Source organism: Brachionichthys hirsutus, chromosome 6 (genome assembly GCF_040956055.1).
Source record: "Brachionichthys hirsutus isolate HB-005 chromosome 6, CSIRO-AGI_Bhir_v1, whole genome shotgun sequence".
Taxonomy (NCBI): domain Eukaryota; kingdom Metazoa; phylum Chordata; class Actinopteri; order Lophiiformes; family Brachionichthyidae; genus Brachionichthys; species Brachionichthys hirsutus.
The window spans coordinates 12,750,772-12,776,544 of record NC_090902.1 but is presented as its reverse complement, the minus strand read 5'-3'; the positions used below and the strand labels follow the sequence as shown (position 1 = coordinate 12,776,544).

Genomic DNA, 25,773 nt, shown 5'->3' with positions numbered 1-25,773 from the left:
TTATTCTGGATGGTTGCTTTGCTTCTATGAAGCACAAATCAAATTTTAAGGCTGAAAAAGACAACTTTTCACCTTACCTGAAGTAAAGACAACAATGTGTGTGTGTGTGTGTGAGTGTGTGTGTGTGTGCCTGGGGCAGCACCATGGGGGAGGGCCATTCTATCTTTCCAGTCCTACATGCGTAGTTTAACACTCGCTAGCAGCAGCAGGGGTGACAGTGCTTGAAGAAAGACACGGCATCTGAACGTCAGCCATGCTGCTTCACCTGCAGACTCCGCCCACAGCCTGTTCTCAGCACCGATGATGAAATCGAATCATCTCTGCTGAGATCCTGCGTGTCGCACCGATCGCTTTGTTTCACAACGCGATCGGCTGTCGGACACAGTCAACACTAAAATAATGTAGCGACGTTACTCTGCTTTAAGTAGAGTCCTCACCTCTAAAACTAAAGCTGCTAAATATTAAGTACTAATGATGATAACTTCAAGCAGGTGATCAGAAAGAAGAAGAAGAAGAAGAAGAAGAAAACATTTTTAACGATTGCTGAGCAGAAATGTGAAAATCACACAGCTGAAAATGACCCGGTGATTTGGTGGGTGGTTGTTTTCATGTGCGTTGCAGCAGAATAACGGCTGGTGTGTAGGTGATCCTGTCAGATTGAGGAGCGTGTGTGTGTGTGTGTGTGTGTGTTCTTGTCTTAATGGGGGATATAACCAGTAGATCACTCACAGCATCTCGAGTCCCAGTGTCCCTGCAGACGTGTGTGTGTGTGTGTGTGTGTGGTGCTGAGTAGATTGGGCCGAGTGAATGGGCTCATTAGCGGTAGCAGAGTAGCACATGGCCTGGGGCGCACACACACACACACACACACACACACTCCAGACTTGCATACTAATGCCTGCAAACCCAGCAAGCCTCACTGCTGAACGATTCTTACAGCTCGTTTGGGCTCTATATCACAGCGCAACAAATGAAGACGCGATCTTAGTGCCAACATTTACTCTACATGACATCTCTGTGATGTTACACATGTAACTAACATATTAACACATGATTAATTACATGACTCGTTCCTCTCAAGATGTGAGTGAAAGCAAGCAGACTGGGAAATGGAAAGGAATCTTAGTTTAAATCAAAAAGTGGGGATCTCATCATGATAAAGTCATAGAAGTGAAGACACTGTGCCCCGTAGAGTACCAACCCCCTCCCGGAGTGAAAGACTGAGCCTTACCTCAGACGTTATTTATACCTTTCAGAATAAATATCGTTGCACTAAAAGACGCGTCTCCTTCTCAGCCCTCTTAGCTTTCATTGTAGCAGCCAACTCTCATTCAGATCTCCATCCATCCGTCCTAGCATGTATTACGCAGAACATGTGATGATCCTTTGAACCAAGCTCCCAGATGAGAATGCAGAAAGTGTTTACATGCTGAAAGCTTTATGCCTGAACCTACAAAGAGAGCATGCAGAGGACATCTGCCGCTGCAGAGTCGCGTGCCTGAGCTGCTGACTGAGGTTATCAAGCGGACACCTGCCATCACAGATGCTTCAGTGCATTAGAGCCGCAACGTCGCCGGAGCCTTAAAGGTGTCTGCATCTGCAAGCGACCTTCAAGCGTCAGCGGCGGCGTGGAAATTCATCTGATCCACACCGAGATGGAGACGCCATCCCAGAGCCTCTTCATCATCCGATTAACGGGGATATTTGTAAAGAATAGATCCGTCCTCTCCCAATGGAGCGTTACGTCCGCGTCGCAGCGACACTGAACACACACACACACACACACACACACACACACAGCGAACCGAAGGCCAGAGACTTCTCCGCCGTTGACCACAAGCTGCTCCGACTGTGCTTTCAGAGCAAAGAGCATTTATTTATAGCTGTTTGGTTTGGCTGAGAAGCTTGAGCTAAGAACGCTCATGAAGATTACACCTGGACCGCCCAGAAGAAACATCCAACACGTTTCTGTACTTCACCAGAAAATAAATCACGACGCGACAAAACACTCGTTTGCCTTACCTGAGGGCTGTGCTTCTGGCTTTGGGCTTGTCAGACACCTGTCGATAAACACACACACACACACACACATACACACACACATCATAAATTATGTTCATTGATTCATCTTACATTTTTAATTACAGTTTTAACTCTGATAGATACAAGATACCTGGAGATTAGCGCTGAAACACGAGTCCACTTTAATTTGTCTCCTATCAATTGCATTCAGTACATTTTACAATCACTTCATCTGGATTAATCTGTAGCTGGTGGAGTTAAAATGTGTGTCAGAACATAAATAACCAATACATTATTAATAGTTTTCTTTTATTATAAACATATATGAACGTGAATAAATATAAATGCATAACTCAAACAGGTCTGCATGACAATTGTGCTGGGAAAAAAAACAACATTCTTCTAGATGGTCAATGGTTCCTGAAACAGGATAAAGACATGCTTTAAACATCGAGATGATATTTTGAACGTTTATTAACTTTTACAGACAGGCAGACAGACAGACAGACAGAAAGCAGCAAAGACGAGGACCGGAATGAGAGACAGGAAAAATGAAGCACTGAGGCCAGGGCAGTTTAATAATCTTAATCCCTTTGACAAATAAATGGTGCATTTTTTAGAATGTCTTAATAAAGCTGAATAAAGTAGTTTGGCTGTGTTACATTACGATGTAGGCCTAGAACCATTTATGGACAAAACCTACTTTAACACACACACACATTGTTTTGATTGTTTTGAATTGAACTACATTTTTCTTTTACCCACTTCTCTGACTTTATCTATTCCTCTTTTCCTTTCTCCTCTAAGAGAGAGATGTTTTTCTTCAACACCAGAAAAACACTCGTCTTCTCTTCTTAATCTCTTACCCGCCATCTCCCTTATTTGCCTCCCTTGTGTGCTTCCTTCTCTTCCCTTCCTCTCAGGGACAGAACAGGCTGATTAGGATTGCTGGTGAAACCCATCCTCCCTCCCTTCTCCCCCTTCCATCCTCCCTTTCCTCCCTCTGTCAACTCCGAGTCAATTTTGTGCACGACTACATCAATTACAATTACAGTACAAAAAAAACGGTGAACTCGATATCGGAAAATAACATCCATTAATTCATCTTCAAGCACGGAAAACAACAATTAAAATGAATTGCAGAAGCAGAAACAGGGCTCAGTCTCTCTCTCTCTCTCTCTCTCTCTCTCTCTCCCTCTCTCTCTCTAGGAATACAGTGATTAACTGGACCAGTGAAGTTTCTGATGGATCGATGTGTGGCTGCAGGCGAGAACAACAAACCTCAGATCTTTGGCTTCAGCAGACTTGCAGGGCTCACGGCGAGATCTGTGTGTGAATATGTTTCGCTGGCTGTGGCTTTACTTGGGTTTAAATAAGGAACAATCCAAACAGTATTTATTCTCAGAACCTCCTCGGCTGCAACGCGGCTGCGTGCATTGCATTGTTCCCGATAAAGACGACAAGCTGTTTGACGAAAAGCGAGACAATTCCAAGCTGAAATCTTTGCATAAAGCCCTCTGCATGTGATTTATGTGAATTCCACCTTGTCTGGTGCGAGTCGTTACAGAAATGCACATCAGGCCTGGTGATGCAGTTTCCACCCGGCTTTAAACGCCCCCACAACCCGGCTTCAAGCGACTGAACAATGAAGTCTCTGCTTGTCGCTTTGCTTTGCGTGAAACACCCGATCATCAGCTCAGTGCGCTGAATGTCTGATGCAAGCAGCTATATTCTCACTCCACCAAACAAAGAGGCGCTCAGTCTGAAGTTTCAGCATTGATCAAGCCACGCATCATCGTTGAACACTTGTTTATTCAGTCCAATATTTTGGAAGTCGGTCCTGACCACTTCCTGCGTTTGACGCGTGTCAAATGTCCTCACATGTAGCCTGTCTATGCACTCACCTGCCTTGGAGTCCACCCTGTGACTTACATCTCCTCCCATTTACTCTGCAGCCTTTTCAACCTATTGATCGATGCCTGCCTACACCTCACACACACACACACACACACACACACACTGGTGGGCTGCAGGTTGCTCTGGCCGTCTGTTACACGTCTCTATTTCAAGGTCTCTCGCTAGCCTCTACACTGCTGCACCTTGCTGCAAGATGAGTGTGTGTAAAGCTCTGCCGCTTTGTTTCTGTTAGTCGTGTGTGTGTGTGTGTGGAGCAAAGCTAGACCTGGAATTACCAGTAATTAATGGGACACAAATGAAACGTTGCCTTCCTGGCAGAAGCTGACGATTATAAAGCAGACAGTATCAATAATCAGCCGGACCGTTCCAGTAAGCGCAGACGCGAGTCTTCGCTGCAAACATTTAAACCAACCCGAAGTGCGATTTGAGGTCGTTCTGTAACTACAGGCTCCAGATGCTTCGTGGTCGAGCTCAGACTCCACAGCTCAGCAGAACACGCCGAGTGCATCCGTAAGGGCAACCGACCGGCTAAATATACTTCCCTCATCGTAAAGCTGTGTACTTAACAAATCGGATCAGGAGGGAATCCTTCAACTCTTGTTTTTTTTGCAGTTGGCTTTCTCTACAGCTCTTTTTCCATGCTCAGAAAATATTGATCCCGTGCAATAGAACGAATCTCAGCAGTGGAGGTCGTCGCAACCTTTGCCTTGTAGAGTAACTACTGCAGATACTACATAATAGAGTGGAGTAAAAGTATTATCTCTATTATCTCCATCTGATAATCAGTGGAATAGAAAGACAGCATAAAAGCCGTGTTCATGTAAATCTTCTAACTTTAACATCGTGTTAGTTTACATCACAAGTGTGTGTGTGTGTGTGTGTGTGTGTTGTCCTGTGTATACACGATGCATAAAATAAATAAACACATTGTTTACATATGTGGAAACGGTTCTCCAGGACAGATAATAACATGAATCCATTTAGCTTCTCCAGATGCTGACTCACGCGTCCTTTAATGGGACACCTGAATAGAACGGAACCTTTTTATGATTAACGCCTTTTTCTTCTTCTTCTTTTTATGTGAAGAATGATATGGTCTGATTTGATGACTGACTGGAACCCCTCTGTTGGGCTTGATGCCTGCTGCTGTGTTTGTTCCACAGCTCAACTGATGACGTCAGATTTAAGTTTAACGCTGTGCTGCAGAAATGCAGATACCGCCCAAGCACGGAAGATCCTCCGAAAGCCTGCCTAAATGCTTTTGTGTGGCGCCGACAGTGAAGCAGGACCACGGTCCCCGGCGTGCTGGACAATTTCACCCGCTGCAACAGTATTTTTTTATATAAAGACAGAGCTTTTTAAGTTTGACTTTGCTCTGACCGAGGTGATCTGTCATCACAAGCCTGCGGGGTGGGAGGAATGCAAGCGCGGTAGAAAAACAAAGGAAAGTCCTGCAGCAGTAATTGGGTTGCTGTTTTTCTGTCAGTTTCTAAAGTCATTAGGAACATCTCTTCCTTTCCTACTATCTCTCGCTTCCTCTCGTCCTTCACATCCCTCTTCCATCCTCCCTTCCTCTGCTCTTTCTTCCAATTCCCTCCTCTCCGCCGTCTCTTTGCTCTGTGCCAAAAACATATTCATCATACTCCTCCTGCTGCCCTCACAGCGATGTGCCACAGCATACTAGTGACAGTGTGCGTGTGTGTGTGTGTGTGTGTGTGTGAGAGAGAGAGAGAGCAAGAGAGAGAGAGAGACTGTCAGCATGTGTTTTTATTTATGTGTTTTCTGGCATAAATGCTTGTGAGAATAAATCTGCATCGGTACACTGTGTGTCTCCTGTGCATATGTGTGGATGAATGTGTGTGTGATACCCACACGTCTGCGTGTCTGATTACGAATGCGCTCGTGTGTTTATTTGTGAGTGTGTTGTGTTTCTGCCTCCAGGCTATAAAGGCTTGATAATACACCATGCACTCATTTGCTATAAACCTGTTAACAACACACCAGTGAATGAATCTCTGCCGCTCTCTCGTCACGTCTCTCTCGTTCTATCTCTTTGTTTTCTCTCCATCTTCCCCTTGTTCTGTCGCTCCTCCTGCCGGTACCGATACCAGTCGGTCTCATCCGTCTTTGTCAGTCTGGGGGTGTGCGCCGCTAATCTATTCACCTATTTCTCCCCTCTCGTTTTCATTTTCCTCCCTATTTGTTGTGATCACTCTCCGTGTCTGTCCGACACAAAGACCAAATGATGGACGACGATGCAAAAAATGGAGACAGAAATGTGTTTGGAGGCGTGGGAGAAGGGTTCATTCTGGGAAAACAGTTTTTTTTTTGTTTCCATTTTCAGTGTTCCACATCCTGCATCTCTGTGGTAATTGCACGTATCATTAAGGGTAAAAGTGTTATTTGGCCTGTGGGAGACCCATAAAGACAGACTAGATGAAGAGGAAAGGTATCATTTAATGAATTATAATGGCTCTATATAAAAGCATCGGCTATTTATTAAATTACTGACTAGTAAAAATAGCAGGCGAGAGTCAAAGCTCGACTATCTGCTACCATATTAACAGTACATGGTCGTATTGTGCAGCTCCTGCTCCTGATAAACAGCAGTAAATGGACATTACTGAGATTTAAACTAAACACTACCCTCTGGCGTAGTGGTTAGCGCTGTCCCCTCACAGCAAGAATCCTATCAGTGCAGAGTTCGTATGTTCTCCGGGTTCTCCAAAGACATGCAAATTAGGTGAATGTTTTACTCCAATTTGTCCATAGTGTATGAGTGTGTGCGTGAATGGTTGTCTCTGTGTGACCCAGCGATGCCCTGGCGACGTGTCCGAGGTGTGCCCCACCTCGCCGCCATAGCAAGCTGGGATAGGCTCCAGCAACTCCCCTGACCCGCAAAGTTATTAGAAGCGCTTGTAAGGTTTAGTGGTTATATATATATATATATATATATATGTCATATTTGATTTGATAAAACTGTATTTTGTAATATTAAAAATATTTTATTTTTCTCCTGCAGAAACATATGAAAGGATGTAATGCAGTTAAAGCGGAAATGTTCAACATATATCTGTCATTTAGAGAGAGAGCGCTGACTGATAAGGAGATAAAAAGACCGCCGATTGGGGGAAGGTTGCGTGTCACACATCAACGTGACATTAAGAATGAGTCGTGTCCTACTTCATCCTGTCAATTTACCGTGATATTACGGCTAATCATGTAACCCCATGATTAAGGCAGCCACTAACTACCGTTCTGAATGCACACCAACTATCTGAAACGAACAGATCAACTTTCAGTATCATTAGAAGAAGTAAAAGCGCGATAAATGCCCTGCCATCCTCTATAAATACGCCAGCGAGGTAATTATACAATCAGAGGGTCAGTCAAAAAGGGATGAGAGGAATTGAAATCTTTTCATTAGCAGAAAATATCTCATGGACACTTTGATGAGCGCTGATATTAGTCTGCGCCGGAGGGGAGGGGGCAGCCGAGCGACCCCCCAGTGATTGCTTTGAACTAATTTCTGGCGTCATTAGTGCACGGTGGCGGTGATTAGGGGAGCGGTGGCCTCCACGCCACCTTTCATAGAGACGCACAAGGCGAGGGGCGGGACCACTGCATACGCAGCGTGGCACGGCCTCTTCAGTCAGCAGCCACGGAACTACACAGCCAGACTTTTCCTGTAACAGCTTATCATGTGCAAAGTCGAGGGGGGGGGGGCTGACTTTGGATTAAAGGCCGAGTTCACCCCGGACAAGTCACCGGTTGGTTACAGCCAGACACTGAGATAAAGGAGCAGAAGAAGAGTTTAGGGTGAACACAGCACGGTCCTCTATGGAAGCAGCGCAGCGCTGCGGCGGCTGCTGATCAGTATATACACAGTATATACACACAGTGTACATACTGTCTGCCACCAGATATGAACGCTGCTGCCAGGAACATGTTTGATTGGTATTATGGCTCATTTCTTTGATCATTTTATTTATAAAAAACACATTAGGAATGCTTTTCTCTGGTGTTTGATGTTTATGTGGACATCATGCCCACTGACTGCCATTTCCCCAAAATTATTGTTTGTATTCCTGTCATAGACATATAGTTTGTAGCATAAAGATAAAAAAGTATAGTCAAATGTTGGTTTTAAGTAACAAGTATACCTGTGGCATCTGACAGATGATTTAGATCCAGGTTGCTCAGTAACACTTAAATAATTAAAGTATAACAAAAGGACTTGCTGTTATGAGTAACTACTGTCTCTACTGCCTTTTATTTTGAAAATCACAGCTGACATCCTGTATGCAGGCTATGACATAAATGACACTGGACCACTTTAAAACACACTTAAACATCCCTGAAAAGTTCCTAAGGTTTATGGAGCATTTCCAGGTGGTCAAACACTATAATTCACGTCTCAAAAAACCCAAAGCTCATTTATGTGAAAGCGCCGCTTTGATCGTAATGGTCGTGTACACCTCGACCGGCTGGTGCCTCAGACGATGGTTCCTGGAACTCATGGCTGCTTGGGAGAAAGATGGGTCCTCTAGTACTCACACAAGCAGGACAGCCTGAACTCTGCATGACTTCTCGGGAAACACGGAATTTGTGGCGACTTTTAAGGCACTTAGCTTCTTACTTGTGTTTGTTCAGCCAAGTGTGCGGTGATTTAATAAGCTGCAATTTGATTGGGAGCCACACCCCGATGAGATCAAAAAGGCCTTCCTCAGGTTTCTTACATTCACAGCCAATGTGACCCTAAATGTGTTTCAAGTGCTGTTTGACCTCTGTAAGATGGACCTGGCAATAAACATGCAAAGAAATGAGATGTGCGTGTGAATCCTGATAATTAGTATTATTTATATACAGCTGTCCCTCTTTGCATGTTTTTTTTTTTTTTTTACAGCGCATTGTGTTCTCTAGTAGCACAGCCACATCAGAGAATGGGCCTTTCAACAGTAAAGATTAACAGTTAACACAACTTATTATTGATACACACAAAACAGAACAGGCTGAATAAATATAACAGCTACGTTTAGATATTTGGGGCTAATTTCATGTTTTAACGCTGTTCGCTAATTTACCAAACATCTGTCCTCTCACATAAACTTTTTGACGGAAGGAAATGATTGAGGGATTGAGGGTTTTGACTGACAGCTCACTTGTCCTATTCAAGAAAGACCAGAAACGTTCCAAGCGATTATGAGATTAGAGGGCGCAGGGGTGGAGTCCTTTTCACTTTAGCATGTACAATATAATGTGTGTGGTAAAAGGTTTACAGCCTTAAAACATGCATAATAATTGTAAAAAAAATAAAGCTGACTACTTCGCGGATTTCGCCTATTGCGGGTTATTTTTAGAACGTAAATCCCGCAATAAATAAGGGACTAAACTGTCTGTAAAATCTCCCGTCACCTTAAATCCTGTTATCTGTCAACTGAAGACATAAACATCTGTGAACTTAGTTTATAACCTGTGTCAAATCATTTTAAGTATAAATCATAATTTTATTTCCTTTCTAAACATTTCTCATTGACAAGACAAACAGATGCAGGTGCTAATCTCATGGAGCGCCTCATGTAATACCTGTTATTGATTGGTGATGATGCCTCACAGATGTCACCGACTGCCTTATGAAATGATCTATATATAAGCTCCGATGCTAACAGCTAAAAAGAGACACGTAGATGGGAGGAGGAGAAAACCCTGACCTTTGACCTGTGACTGAAATATCTGATGCAGGTGGTGTGTGGGAAAAGCTGATCGATGGCGGTCGGATGTCGGGATCGACTGAATGTAATGACGGATGAGGAACAGCTGCTTTCCCAAACAAATGCTGAATGTTCTGGACGGACAAAAGAGTCGTTAAATGTCGCAGACACAGAGACAGCTGACCATAATTTATGCGAGTGCATAAATGACTGGAGCACAGATGGAGCGAGGGATGATTTGAACAGACGAAGCACGGCACCTTTGGTTCAGCCTCCTCTTCATCGCTGCTGATCTTCAGGTCATCCTCCAGCATTCTGCACAGATATAAAGGGGCATGCGTTATATGCATCCACGGCCTCGTGTCTGCAGCTTAAGGTCAGATATGGGACGCCCTAATCCTCAGTTCCTTCCTGCAGGATTAATCAATTACATAGATCAGAACAGTGGCTCATGTCAAGGAGGAAAAGGAATGGCGGAGGGAGCAGTTTGCTGCCTACAAGCTACCAGATGTGGAGCTTTCAGAGCTTGGAGCGGAAAGGAAGATTGTTTTTTCACCTGGAAACTTTCTGTCTGACAACTGCTGACCTGAAGCCAAAAAAAAACTCCTCGGAAACATAAAGGACTCGCTCCTGTCGGGATAACATGCCGATATTTTTTGTTAGAGAGTTAAAAAGGACCATCTTCTTGTCCCGTTTCGTTTTATAGTCGTTGGTGATATTGTAACAATATAGATGCACGCAGGCCGTGAAAAAGAGATACAAGACACATTTGATAATATGACCTCCCTCAGAGCATTATCTGCTCCTTACTGGGCAAATGATTCCGTATTTATGTGCTGCGCATTGGCAAGCTCCCGCGTTTTATTGCTTTATATAAACCCTCCACACAAACTCCTGTTATTTTAAGCAGGCGCTGCTATTGTTATGACAGGAGGATCCCCTAAAGGGATTTTTACTGCCTCACGAACCACTCTTGTCAGTGCAAGCACGGTAAAAAACAAAAGAAACAAAAACACTCCCTCAGCGTTGTGCTGTTTTCAGATGGGACCGTACGAGTGGTGAATAACCGGAGCACAATAAGGAAAAGGCTTTGCAGATAAGGGGCATCGTGCAGCACGCCGCAATCATAGATATGTTTGAACGGGATGAATAATGGATTCGTGTTTTAGTTCATAAGAAGGGACAGATGGAGAGAGCAAGATAGAGAGTGAGATGGAGACGATAATGATGGAGAAGTGTGTGTGTGTGTGTGTGTGGGGGGGGGGGGGGGTCATGGATGGGAATGAAATAAAATGGAAGAGCAGAAGAGTCTATGAAGACAGACGCAGCCAGACATAAATGAGTTATGGACTAAAGCGTCCATGACTTGCCAAGCACGACATCAAATTTCTACGAGGCTCTTAATTGCGTTCATGAAATGGACTGTTTTTATTTTTTTTAAAGCAAAGCCATTAGAAGAGGAAGCTTGTCTGAGAGGATGCTAACATTTTCCGATGCTAAATCCATGCTGCCGCTAATGACTAGTTTCTCAATACAGAACTTCAGATAAATATCAGACTGCGAAACAAAAAACACAGAAATCCGTCTCGAGTTGACGGGAACATCGATCTCTGCCCAGTCCAGAAGGAGCTCAGCTCATAGCCTCCCTGCTGTCCTCTCGTGTCTAGTATATGCTAACAGTGTTCAGTAATCAGACATCATCATGTAATATCACCTGTCTCTAGGTGTAACTGCACGTAGATAGACAGACAGACAGACTGTCCACAAAATACAGTGGGCCAAAAGCAGAGCCTGTGTTCTGCTGGACCACGTTCCATCAGTTCTTTAATTACTGGATCATTCCCCTTCCAGCCGAACACAGATGCCCCGACTACCAATGTGACAGTAAGCAAACTGAAGAAACTAACTACAAGATTCAAAAATTAGCTGGGCAGTACGGTGGTGCAGTGGGTAGCGATGTTGCCTAGCAGCAAGAAGGTTTCCTCCAGGTTATCTGGGTTGCTCCCACCACCACAAACACGCAGCTTAAGCTGGGCTGACCACTCGTCTAGAGGTGTAAATGTGAGCTTGAATGAGTGTTTGTCTATGTGGCTCTGGGTTAGGGTTAACAATATACAGCAGAGGTGTCCAAACCGTGCCGCGGAGCGCCGAGACACTCCAGGTTTTATACAGATAATTGAACTCACTTGCTTTAGAGGCCGGCTGGAGGGAGAACCTGCAGCGTCTCGGCCCCTCCGTGGCACAGTTTTTGGACACCCCTGGTCTACAGCCTTGGCTTTGGCTTTGCATGGCGGCACGATCGCAGTGCAGCAAAGACACACACTGTGGTTCGGTACTCTGCAGTTAGTTCACACACATTTGAACACAGACTGAAGTTCAACAAGCTGGAGCGCTTCTTCTTTTTGAGCTCTGTCATTTTCCATTCATGCCTGCAGACATTTTCCAGGAAGCACTTGAAACAAATGTGTGTGTGTGTGTATGTGTGTGCATCCTTGCTGTGTGGGAATGTCTTTAAAGAAAATCAATCCAAACAGCTGTGAAAGGGTCTGTGCAGCTTTTATGCTGCCAAAAACTCACATTTCGGAATGATATGCTTAAAGCTCAGTGTGGAGCTCAGATGTTTGTTTCCGCTTGAGCTTCTCGTCCACGCTGTGGCTTAAAAAATGAGCATAGACCTGCACATCAGATGTGTTCACGGTGAAGAAAATGCAAACAAGGGTTGCATCATATTCACTGAGCAGATGCTCCAAAATAGCTCAATAATAAATCCGTGCACAGTCCAAACCGCATTATTTGGGTATACTACCATTAGAATGACAGTTTGGATACTGGAAACTGATGCACTTTTCTTTTCTTTTTTTTACACTGTGACCTTGCTTTGTGAGGCTGCGGTGAAGTCCAGCACTACTATGAAAGAACTACAAGGATAGGCTTCAATAAGCATTGCTTCTGCCTATTCCTTTTTTGGTTGTAATGTATATTTAGTTTTGTTTAAGTTGTATTTATTAATTTTTTTGTCTTAATCTGACAACCAAAATAAAAATCATCATCATCATCATCATCATCATCATCATCATCATCATCATCACAAGAAACCAAGAACTCCACAGTTTCTGCTTTTCATTTTGGGTTTTCTTGCTGCCCACAGATCATCAAATCACACGACTGACTGAGCAAGCACGCCATTTGGTTCAAAGAGAAACAAATTAAAAACTCTTCTTTTGTTCTGAGTGGACCATTGAGGTCCAGGGCCTATTTGGGGGGGGGGGGGCATAGTAAACACAGTAAACATCAGGCGAAGAATTAGCCTCAACAATGCGATTACTCTTAAGTAAGAGTATGTTTAGGCCTTTTCACTTACCCAAGTGTTTGCATGCATGGAGTCGTGCACTAAAAACAAATAACAGCCTGATGACTGCAGTAAACTAGACATTGTTTAACATTTATTTCAAACCCAATAAACAAAGCAGCATTTACGGTTTAATACAAGAAGAAGAAGAAGAAGAAGAAGAAATTACATTTCAGAGCAAAACAATAGCAATCCAAAGAAACAGGCTTATTGGTGCACTAAGTAACGCAAAGCCCCGGTGCACCAGCAGACATCCTCCTAATGGAGACATAATTCACTGCTTATCCAAAAAGGATGAAACGAGAGTTTAGATGCCGGCCTAACTGTAGGACACAAATCCAAGCAGCTCTACCAAACGAATCGATGCATTCGAAACGTGCAAAGATTTTGCCTCATCTTTTTGGGCCCTTCGCTTTCAGACTTTCCTTTCTGACCCCACATCTGTTAAAATACCTTCATACCTTTCATCACACGCATAAATCACTGGAACGTAGAACTCGACAGAAGCCGCTGGGCGTGCATAATAGCACAAGAGCGTGCATGTGATAATAGATGGAGCCCCCCCGACCTCAGCTGCTGTTGCTACACCAGATTCATTTCGGTTACTGTTGTGGCACTTTCACAGTGGTGGTGGTGCGCTTTGGAATAACGTTTTTGTTTTTTTTATTCAGTCAGTTACTAGTTAATCAATTTAGTTTTATGACCCCAACATCACCAGCAGTTTTATCGGCTACAACCATCTAGCTATCAACATTAGTGCTGACGATCATTTGAAACGTCTTTACTTGCTGTGAAACCAGGCATCCCTACATGTTTATCTGTAGCTACAGCATATGCTGCGCCACCAGTACGTGTGTGTGTGTGTGTGTGTGTGTTTACTGGCTGCTGGAGTCCTTCAGCAGACATGTAAAACCCGTTAGAATAAACTGTGTCTGTTCCAAATGGCTAACAATGAAACCGACCGATAATTAGGCAATCGAGATAAAAATGCAAGAACATTTTTTTTAAAAATCAATTTCAACAGGAATTCTAAACATAATCAGATGTTGTAAAATCCTATAATTGCACATGTTGCTGCAACCTTTGATTGACAGCTCCACTTTCATACTGATCTGGCTCTAACAGCTATGACGTGGGCCCGGGGAGCCGCTGGTCATTCCTGTGGCGACGCGGAAAGAAGAGGCACGCCGTTGTGGAAGAGAATAACGTGACGTCTGATTTCATTTGGAACCTCCCCACGGAGCTGCTGAGGTTGCCAGTTCTCTGGCACAGAACCCAGGAGCAGCCTCACACATGTTGAATGGCGGGACCTTTACGCACAATGGATGAAACATCATGCTAGGAGGATGATTATGTTCCACGTGAGGTGAACCATCCATGTCTGAATCATTAAGCATATTCCCAAGCGAAGGCAGGAGGAATCCGGGGGGCCATGAGGTGGACTTTCCAGCCCCATTGTGCCGTGACTCCGGCTGCACAGCGCTGAGAGAAGCCGAGTGGGCTTCAGCCAGAGATGTTTCAACATGCTGCTGGGCTCACATGAAATTAATCTTAGCTGCACTTTCTCACACGGATCCACGCAATCTTGCTTTCCCTCCTACCAGCAGTGGATTTCTTCTAAGCGTCATGCTTAATTTTTTCCTTGAGGCAAATATAGCAGCAGGTCAGAAATTCTGTGTGTGTGCGTGTGAGAAAGAGATACTCACGATTTCTGTGGTGCCGTTGGTGTTTTCGCAGCGGGCTTGTTAGCTGATACGGGACATCGCTCTGCAACACAACAGACATCCTAGACTCACAAGTTTGCTCGTGTGTTGAATTGAAAGCGATTATTGCTTGACAAGTAGCCAGACTCAAATCAGTGCATGAGAATTACCACACTGGAAAGCATGACAATCTGGTCTTGTGTTATTAAATTAGTGCATGTGTGTGTGTGTGTGTGTGTGTGTGTTGTAATTCACTGCCCGTCAACAACTCGAGGTGATGATTTGGTTTTCAGAATTGATTAAAAGGCGTTTAGATCAGAAAGCGCGGTTCTTTGCTCGTTGCTCGAGAGGAAAGATATGGAAATATTTCAGTTTCACAATCATCTGTTCATAAATGTGCACGCTGCACCCCTCTGACATCCGTCCTCATACAGTGAGTGACTGACAGAAAGGGGGGGGGGGGGTCAAATGTGACTTACTATCAGTGGGAATGTCATTAGAGAATGTTTGCAGAGGTGGTGCCACTTCAGTTCCTCCTCTGATGTCTGCTAGCGGCTCTTTCTCACATGCTTGTTCACGTCACCCTCACTTGTAGATTGCATTGATTCTTCAAGCAAATAAAAGATCCTGCACCTTTGCTGTGATGGATCATTTGTTGTTTGGAGTTTCCTCTGGTCTATTGCTTGGCTCAACAATTTCAAACCGCACGCCAAACACTTGGACCCCCACCCAAGATGAGCCACTGTATAATAATTAAACCTCATTCATTTTACCTTTTAAGATCAGGATTTTATTGTCATTTTATGTTTTACACTTTTTACACTGCCAACACACAATGAAATTCAATTTCTCCCCTGTAATGCTTCCTGTAAAAGGCCAAATCCTTTCATGTAATGACTTTTACATGTCATTTATATTAGTTCACACAAACACTCCATCCATCTGTTCCTGGACGGCCCCTCTATCAAATGTTAGAACCCATTGTGGCCCGCGGGCCAAAAGGTTTGCCCACCCCTGTTCTAGAGGATATTCAGATTAATGATGTTCATGCCAAGTGCACATAATCAATAGCCATCAGAAACACTTTCTCATCAGATTGCTCTCGCTGTTCAGTGTTTTATGACTGAAATTTCAAGATAAAAAAACATCTGGTCTACTATGATATCAGTAAGTCCGTGTAAAAGGGCCCTCAGCCCAAACACAAGCACGCGATGGACAGTCTGTGCTCCGCTCACCACTCTAATGTTTAACTCTGTGTGAGTGGCATTAACTCACACTTGTGTTTTAGTCCACTGTGGATGTGTGTACACATCATTGCTGCTATATATATATATAAAATAAACAACAGCCTGTCAAACAAACCAGTTGATCTCCGTGTGAACGATCGTGTTGGATTAAGAGGTTTGGATAAACAGCGAGATAAAAGAGACAATCGTGTTCCTGCGGCTTTAAATCCAATTGAACATCAGCTGCTTTTCTTGCGTTCCTTCTGGGTGGTATCGCCCTCACGGTCTCGCTGGTGTTAATTAGCATAGAGCTAGTAGGTGAGCGTCGAGGCTGGGAAACTTACTCTGGGTGTTGTAGCCCGAGGTCAATTGCTGGGACTCCTAGAGAGAGAGAGGGAGAGAGAGAGCGAGAGAGAGAGCCAGAGGGCGATGTGTTCAATGAATAAACCAACAGATGCCATTATTGATTTCACAGTAGCATAGCAATGAAATGAAACAGAATGCAGCTCCTCTCATCTCCCTGCGTCGATGCTGCACATCATTCTTAAAAGTCTCTGGCAGGATTAGTGCGACGCTGGGGGGCTGAAAGTGCCACAGCAGTCTTTCCTAATTCATTAACTATTGGGTTAGATTCAACGCCTCTGTGTTTACACGGCCTCTCGCACATCACCACCAGTGTTGTGTTTTGCATGTTAAAGTGATCCATAAAAGCATTAGGGGGGGGGCACACCTGCTGTCTCCGGGAGAATATTACTGCCATTTTCTGAGATGGATGTTCAATATAACATTTATAGTGGCTGTAGCATGATGAATAATCCCACTATTTACATTACACTGTGTCAAAAAACAGTTTTATAGGAGGTGAAGAAACTTCTTCCAACATCCATCTTCTTAGTCCCTACTTTTTTTTAAAGACTCTCAGTATTTATTGACTGTTTGTTATAATGCTTCTGTCTATCTATCTATCTATCTATCTATATATCTATCTATCTACATACCTACCTATCAACCAATCTATCTATCTATCTAGATTGATTTATAATTGACACATTCTATAACACAAGATATACTAAACTAATAAATCCTTTCTGAGTCCTAAACCTGGCAACCCAAAAAGTGGTTTCCCATTAATGGCATTTAACTCACAACAAAGCACAAGATTTATTAGACATCCCCACATTAATTATATTTAAACAACATTTACAAATGGTGCCATCCTTAATATTACTACGGTAAAAACATTAACAGCAGAGGCTCAGGCTCATGCAGTGAGTGTCTCTCTTCACGTCCACTTCCTGACATGAAGATAATTAAACAGGCTAAATTAACATTTTAATTCCATTGGTTGTCACTTGTACCACTGCACAGGATGAAGCAACAGCAATTCAATCAATCCCAGCGATCACAGCCACAGTGCATTTATGGATCAGATCTAATTAGCGCACTGAAGACTCCCAGAGATGGCCTAAGTGAAGGTTCCTCACAGCGTTCCGTCCTTCCCCACAAATCAGCGACTCGCAAGCAAACATGGGATGAAAGCACACGCGATAACGTTTAAGAAACGTGTGGATGACAGGCCGGGCCACCGTCACGTCGAAACCCAAACGTAAGCACAGAGCGTTTTCTCACTGGAGATGATGTGATCGGGGCGAGAAGTCACACTGACCTTGTTTGGGATGGGGAACTTGGTCTGATCAGCCTTTCCAGGAGTGTGTATGGCTGTGAGAGGAGGAGGCCAGGAGTGTGTCATCTCCTAAATGAACAAAACACACACATTAGTGAACAATTATAGCGATAATTTAATGTATTCTATTTTTAGAAAATGGGGCTATGCCTAAATAAGTGTAACATGCAACTCTGGAAACCGCGTTCTTTATTTGAGAATACGATTAAAGGAACAGTTTTTTTTTTAAAGGTGATGTGCAAATTGAAATCAAGGTTGCATTCATGTGCCCCCCCCCCCATCAGAGAGGGCTTTGATGCAACCTGGAGCACCAGACTGGAGGAGCATCGCGAGGCGATGGTGCACCAGGGATCGGTGCTCTGTGATTGAGCCACAGTAACAGCGACTCCACTGTGCTGCTACAGTTAAACAGCGGCATCGCTCCCGGTCTCAGCCTCAACGTGCCGCAGCTTCAGCTAGTTAGCTAGTTGCTAGTGTGACGGGCGGAGCGAAGCCGCCAGGTCCGGCCTCTCTCTCGCTCAAACACACACACAGACGCAGGTTCACGCTGACGCCACTGCCATAAAGCAGCAGGTCAATAAAGGAGTCAAAGGTCAGTGACATCACAGTTTCCAACACCCCTTCTGGATGGGATGACTCACATTCATCAGATGACTCATGTTCCTGTGCGTGTGTCTGTAGGAGGGCGTGCGATTACTGAGCATTTTTACCTGTAGACCGCGTATGTTCCTAGCCTCTTCAGCGCTAACATATTTGCCTTGACGACATAAGGTAAGTTGCTAGGCAACCCTTACATCAGCAGGTCCTCCATGAGTTCATCTGCCTTATCGGATGGTATCCCTGATGGTGTCTGTATCTGTGTATGTGTATGAGTAAGTGTGTGTGTGTGTCAGTGACGTGCGGTGAGGTTCATGTCTGGTGAGGCAGTCAGATTTACAAATTAATTAACCTACAGCTTGTTCATCATTTGATTGGCAACATTTAACGTGTTTTGTTTAAAAATTCGTACTAGAATTTTTTACATATTGTCACAAACCTGCCTCATCAGTTTATGACATAAAGGGGAGACCACACATAATCTCCGTATTTACAAAAGGTTTAATGAAATTATTCAACTCTGCGTATCAGTGTGCGTGCAGCGTTGAATGTGTGTGGATGCGTGTGTTGATCAGTTAAAGTTTAACTGATGTTTAACTGTTAAACACATGTTCTGAGACGTGTCTGTGTGTGGGTGAGGGGGTGTGTCCGCGTCCAGCTGGGGCTGCGGAGAGAGAGAGAGAGAGAGAGAGAGAGAGAGAGAGAGAGAACGGAACGGCAGAGATATGCCAGCGATGGAGGAAAAGCTGGGCTTCATTTGACAGCTTATGTTCTCCAGAACGTTACAGAACACTCCTTCACATCCATTGGACTCTGTCAGGCCCAGTCCGCCGCGGTTCTGCTCAAATCGGTCCCACAATTTGACCATGAATACGCGCGGTCGCTGCTCGTGTTTGGAGGCTTCTCGGTAAATTCTTCATGTCGCAATATCCCATCCAAGTCCAGACATCGTCAGAAGTTGAGAAAAGAAGGCAGGAAAAGCAGAAAACACGGGTTCTTGCTTGACGTCCAGACATCCAGACAGCCAGCGCTTCCGTGTTTACAAGCCCGTCTCCAACGAGCGGATCAGCTGATGAGTGCGCTGAATCACTCACGGGTCTCCTATGGGCTGCAGGCCGTATTACATGTGGCCTCATTCTGCAGTATTTTAATGCCGCTGAGCACAAGAATACGTGACGCACTAATTGTATTATTAAAAATGAAACAATCCTAAAATATATAATATAATATCACTGATGTTATATTATATATTATATTATTTTTATATTATTTTTAATAATACAAATACATAATTTTTATATGATTTTATATGATGACAGGTGAGGCTGTGCCTCACCTGCCTCCCCTGACTGCACGTCACTGTGCCCTTCCAGCCCAGTGTCATTCTCCAGCACCATCATCATAGTTGTACTAGGCCTGCCACGCCTTCTGTTAGCAGCTGGTTTCCATAGTAACACTCTTCCTGCAACTTCGTTGTGTCTCGTCACATGGCCAGGAAGGATTAGACGACGCTGTATGACCCAACACGAGCATAATAGTAGTGTAGAAACAAGGAGAAGTGAGTTTTCATAATGTGTCTCCTTTAACATGTTTGTTGTCACAACAAGGGCTGGACTCCACCAGGGCTGCCCCTTTGGCACCGGTTCTGAACAGAACTTTTATGGACAGAATGGCTCCTGGACGCCTCCCAGGGGAGGTGTTTCGGGCATATCCCGCCGGAAGGAGACCATGGGACACGTTGGAGGGATCATATCTCTTGGCTGGCCTGGGAATGCCCCGGGATTCCCCAGGAAGTGGCTGGGAAGACGGCTGTCTGGGCTTCTCTGCTAAGGCTAATGACCCCTCGACCCAGATAAGCGGAAGACGACGAGATCACGACGAAATAGGAACAGATAGCAGGGCAAAAATAGAGCTCAGACCTCCACCAGAGCCGTCTCTTTATGTTAAATGACATTCAAATGGCTACCCTCGTGTTTCTGTCAAAATAATGAAGAATAATTATGGATCCATTTTTATCAGCCCAAGTTTCATCAGGTAGTTCATGAGTAAATAACAACAATGTTCAATGTTCTAAAAACCATCACACAATCCTTCTCTTTATCTGCGGTCACTAATGCTTATGAGATAGAAACATCTCTTAATGTTCAAAAAGGTGAAACACAAATTTATCTTAGTACATATTAAGATAAAAAAAGAATAGATTTGTTTCTATTCTTGCCATTAGTTAGGTATCCCCCGCAACAAAACCAAACCCATAAACAAACAAACAAACAAACAACCTATCTTACTGCAGCTTTTAATATATTTTTTCTCTTCAGAATTGCAGTCTTCAGATTGGTCCATCAGCTGTGTGTTAGATAAAAGCTTGAACAACTCGTGAAGCATTCCACATGTTTTTTTTTTTGGCGACTTGTCCGGGGTGTACCCCGCCTCTCGCCCGTAGACTGCTGGGATAGGCTCCACTTGTGTGAATGAATACATGACGACAAACAAGACTGTTGACATCAGTCAAACTGAGCCACAATAAATAATAAATAAAATAAAAAAAGAGAAAAAACAAAAGCTCTGCTTCTATCGACCAGCCCATCGGGGCTCCACAGATGTTCTGCTTACATGATAGAATTCATCTAAAAGCTTTCCAGACACGGTGTCCCGGTTACTGCTTCACAGCAGACGGGCTTTACGGGGGACGGGGACAAGAAGGGGTCCTGGTGAAAACAGCTGACAGTAAGCTCTGTGGATTTCTGAAATATATTTCAATTTGTGTTGTGACACGACCCTCTGATGCACCTCACCTCACATTCCAAACTCCTGATCTTTCCACCTGACATGGCTAAACGGCACGGACGGAATTCAATGGTGCACAGATATTATTGACAAAGGCCTTTCTCGCAGCTCATCTGTCACACAGCCTGTTGGCCAGCATATTGATTCCTGAAAGGGAGAGTGAAGTGAATGACAGAAGGCAGAGTGAAATGAAGAGAAAAGAGGAAGAGATGGGGGGGGGGGGGCTAACACGGCGACTGACTGACAATGGAGGGAGAGGCGAGAGACATGGAGACAGAGAGAGTGGAGGACAAGGCTCTCCATCTCTGCTGCTACAAATATCCGAGTGGAAAACGAGAAGAAACACAGCCACAAAACAAAGATACAGGCAAAGGGCTGGACACCACAAGGGAAAGCTGCGGCGAAAAGATGTTGCTTGTAGAAAGAATGTGCAGAAAGAAAAAGAGAGAGAGAGAGATAGATATGAAAAGAGGACAAGGAAGAGGAGAAATTCTTGGAAACGATTTCTGCATGAAGTCATTCTACAAAAACCAAAACTTGTATAATCGTAGACCTGAGCCAACTGATCTTCGCCCTCGGCCTTTCTCTACCTCCTCCTCCTTCCCTTTCTTCCTCAAATCCAGACTCTTGAGAGAGACGAAGGTCTTTGCGAGCAAACAGAAAACAGCTGACAATCAGTGGTTGTGTGTGTGTGTGTGTGTGCGTGTGTGTGTGTGTAAAACAAAGCAGCATACCCGCAAGATCTCTTCAACACAGCTGGAGTCATTTGGTAGGCTGACCTGAAAAAAAAAACAGAAGGAGACTTTAACAGTGAAGAAACGTCACATGAAGCAGCAGAACAGAGATTCATACACGGTGAAAAAGACAACGTCCATCCTCGCCGTTTGATCCTTCACCACACCGTGGGTCAACCTGATAGCTTCATAGCGTGACGACAGGGCAACATTCCCTTGGTTTTGGTTTTGTTGGCCGGTAACTCTGTTGGTAACTAGCAGCTTTGATTAGTTCTGTTTAGCGAGCTAACTGCTTGCTCCATGAGTTAATGTTGTTGCATTTGACTTGTTATTGTGAAAATTAAACCCTGTGTCTTAATTGATTTACAGCAGCGTCAATCTCAAATGTAACTCTACTTGAAGCATCATAGCGGTGAACCATATATAGCTTTTATACTAGCAAGGCCTGTTCCCTTAAGGAAGAAAGACATAATGGTCTTTAAAACAGACCAGAAGGGACAGCACGAGAGATCCAATAACAAACTGTAACTTCTTGCAGCTTAAAACGGTCTTTGTCAGGTCTACTACGACTGTACTTTTGACTTCTCCCGTGAGGCGTCGCCACAGCAAATCAATGTTCTCCACTTCACCCTGTCCTTTGCATCGTCCTCCCCAACACCAGCCACTCTCATGCCCTCCCTCACTACGTCCATGCATCTTCTCCTGGGTCGACCTCTTGCCCTGTTCCCTGGCAGTTCTTCAGCCTCCACCACTTTTTCCTCTGTTCCGCTTTAATCCTCTTTGTCTTCTTAACCGCTAGAGTCATCTTACTCATCACAAGATCTAATCCACCTGTGTGCTCCTCCCTCCACTCTTGTAAGTCACCCTATGGTCTGCTGTGACTTAAAACACATCTGGGGATCAACAATGGATGCACCGTGTAGGTGATTTAAACCATCACGAGGGTGGATCCACTGTTCAGCGCACACACCAACAGAAATCAGTGTCTACTGTGTGTCTGATAGCCTTGTGTTGGCGTTGTTGGACAAATTGTGTGTTACAATGGACCAAACATGGGATCACAGCTATTTTGTTAGCTATATCATATTAGCCTGCTGTAAACTGTCCTTATACTGAAACCTGCAACCTGTAATTAGTTTATAATCTTGTTGTGGGGGCAGAGAAAAATAAATAAAAGGATATTTAGAAACTGTTTAAATGTTCAGCCTTAAAAACAACAACAAATGGTGCCTGTGGTTTGGCCCGTGTCGCGTTAACCACTGGACTATTTGAAGTCTGTAAATCATGGGGCAGACATAATTTAAAGTAGAAAGGAACAGGCTTCTGCTGAGCTTAAACATATGCGACTCCTCTGATTGAATTTAACAGCTCAGAGACTGAACACTGCTAATCTGTGCCCTGGTCAGTGAAGGCTTTCCTGCTGAAGAGGGCTGCTCTGGATTTAGGACTATAAAGCACCTGGATGTACTGTTCAGAAAGACGCATGCCTGAAAGGTGAAGGTAAAAGAAACCATCAATGGAAGCCAATGGAAGCAGCATCACACAACAAACACGCGTCAAACGCGTGTCTCTTATTTGCAGTTGCTGCAAATACAAATATACAGTTCTGAGTTTCTGTTTCTTCCTAACACAACATTATTGCAGAATATATATGATTTTGATATCATAAACCTAAAAGACAGGGGAATAAATGCTCTTTGCCGAATGATTTCTTCAAAAAAAAGCAATTGGAAACAAATTAAAGCAATTCGCTGTTCCAGATCTGGGCTTGGATCAATCCAGTGAACAGCTCATTAAAGAAGAAAGAGACTAAGGGACAGCAGGAGGAAGGAAGGAGAGGAGACTGAAAGGCTGCGAGCAATTCACTGCAGAACTCCAGTCTAATATATTACAGCACTATAACCTCTGTCCCCAGCATGACTAATAGCATCAGCACGAACAGAGGAACAATTTACTAACCACGATGAGGAGGATGACATCATCTTCAGCCCTAAATCACTGACTGCTAAAATAACAAAACAATAAAAGTCATTCTAGCTGGGTTGTGTGTGGTTGCGTGTGTGTGTGTGTGTGTGTGTGTGGGGGGGGGGGGCTCAACAACCAAACATGTGGGTGTTTTTTTTTTTGACTTGCGCTGTTTCCACATGAGCTCATTAGTCAACATTATACTCATCTGACGGGCGAGTCATTAGGAAAACACACTGGGAGAGTGAAGACGCGCTTTCAGACGGACGTGAGGCTACATAGACCCGAAGCAATAAGACAAGCATGACCCCCCCCCCCGACCCCCCACGAAGCAGATGTGCAACCTTTAAAATGTGGGATATTAAACAAAGCTCAGCATAAAATGCTAATCTAGTGCAACACTGTTGACCATTCATCTGCATGGAGAGTGGATGCAGACAGAAACACAATGCAGGAAGGTGCAGCGGCTGGGAAACGATGATGAACAATCTGCCTTCCTCCAGAGGTGACGTGTTTGGAGACGCGGGAATTGGAACGATGTAGTGAGGAAACACGCTTTGTCACACACTCTTGGGGTGTGACCATTGAGCCTTAATAGATTTGTGTTTTTTTTGTGAGGCGTAACAAGATGTAATTACAATGCTGACACCGTCAGGATATTTACTGTTGCGAATGCGGAACCAAACATTTGCCAATTACCTCATCCAGAAGACCACAATCAAGATTGTGATTCATTCGGCGGGGTAAACATTCAGATCCAGTTGATTTATGATAAATATACGGCTCTTTAACTGATAAATGATCCGCCACCAGCATTTTGGTATCAGTTCAAGAGTTACTGAGTTCAAGTAACTCAACAGTTTTTCCCGTCAAACTCGCACCACTAGTAGAAACGCTGGCTGGTGATGAAATAAGCCTGATTCCACTGTCACAGGTCAACATGAGGACTTTAAGCTCTTCAAAAACACATTACACAGAGTCACGTCCAACAAGGATGTAAAATGACCAACTGCTGTACTGTTACTGTAGCTTTAGAGTACAATAATACAACAGTAACGCTGTCCCTTCATGTCCCCAGACTGAAGCAACTGCTTCTGTCCCCACTCATTATCCACAGACCCACATCGTTTTCTGTCCTATGTTACCATAATAATACCACAAAGTGTAGAATGATCTGTATTTAGCATTGAATATGGATTGGAACAAAAGTAAAATGGTTTCCAGGACAAAACAGGGCGTTGCCATCATTTTCCAGCGGAGAGACAATAGTAGAAAGGTTGCTAGACGTCTGGACGTCCACCTCGATCGAGATCAACCTCAACATAGAATCAGCTCTCAACTCCTTTTTTTAAGAGATGCCTTTTGGCAAGACTTCTTGAGATTGATATTCTCCCAATGTCAAACACATACTGAGGAAAGTAGAACTATAACCAGAAGTGAGATAGAATGTGAAAACAGATTTACTTAAAAGTGTTTGCTTTTCATTCTTAATCTTCTCAGATTTGACTTGATAGCGTCATAATTCAAAGCTGAAGCTCATCACTGCCAACTTGCCTAAATTTGAAATGACATTAAAAAAAAATCTGAAAGACTTTAAGATGAAATCACGGCGACGTCGTTTGATGATGTCATATTGAGTTTGCACAACCTAACATCGATTAAACATATTTTGTCGCAGACCAATGAGAAGAAGTCGTCCGCCATTTCTTGTTTTATGTGGTGGATCATGCTCACAGGTACGTTGAATGCGAGTCTCTATTTCAGTGCAACGCAGCCGTCAGGCATAAACGGAAACAGTCCTGATTTCAGGCTCGCTGAGTCTGTCTATTTGTGAGACTATCTCTGAGACTATTTCTGAGACTATCTCTGTTTTATTTCCGTGTCATGCGTTTGAGTCTCCCAGCCTCAGTTTAACCGTCTCTGTCCATCATGGTTGTGTAAGTTCACCACAGCATTCCACTGACAGGGCCTGGGTCTGGAGCCCAGATGGCAACGAGTCTGTGTTACAAAAACCTGCACAGTCTCTCAGACAGAAGGCTGCTGCCTGCTCAATGAGCAGAAACTGGAATGGACACGAG

General features: G+C 44.0%; 1 protein-coding gene across 1 annotated transcript in view; it reads right to left on the bottom strand.

The window, feature by feature from the left end:
* The window catches only part of aff2 (AF4/FMR2 family, member 2), a 106,779-nt gene that overhangs the window by 27,743 nt on the left and 53,263 nt on the right, over nucleotides 1-25,773 (bottom strand). The window contains exons 5-10 of the mRNA XM_068740331.1: nucleotides 21,731-21,775; nucleotides 17,595-17,681; nucleotides 16,273-16,309; nucleotides 14,706-14,766; nucleotides 9,911-9,965; nucleotides 2,023-2,060 (exon numbers count right to left, since the gene is read on the bottom strand). Of these exons, the coding sequence (XP_068596432.1) occupies nucleotides 2,023-2,060; nucleotides 9,911-9,965; nucleotides 14,706-14,766; nucleotides 16,273-16,309; nucleotides 17,595-17,681; nucleotides 21,731-21,775 (323 nt within the window). The remainder of the gene's footprint in view (nucleotides 1-2,022; nucleotides 2,061-9,910; nucleotides 9,966-14,705; nucleotides 14,767-16,272; nucleotides 16,310-17,594; nucleotides 17,682-21,730; nucleotides 21,776-25,773) is intronic.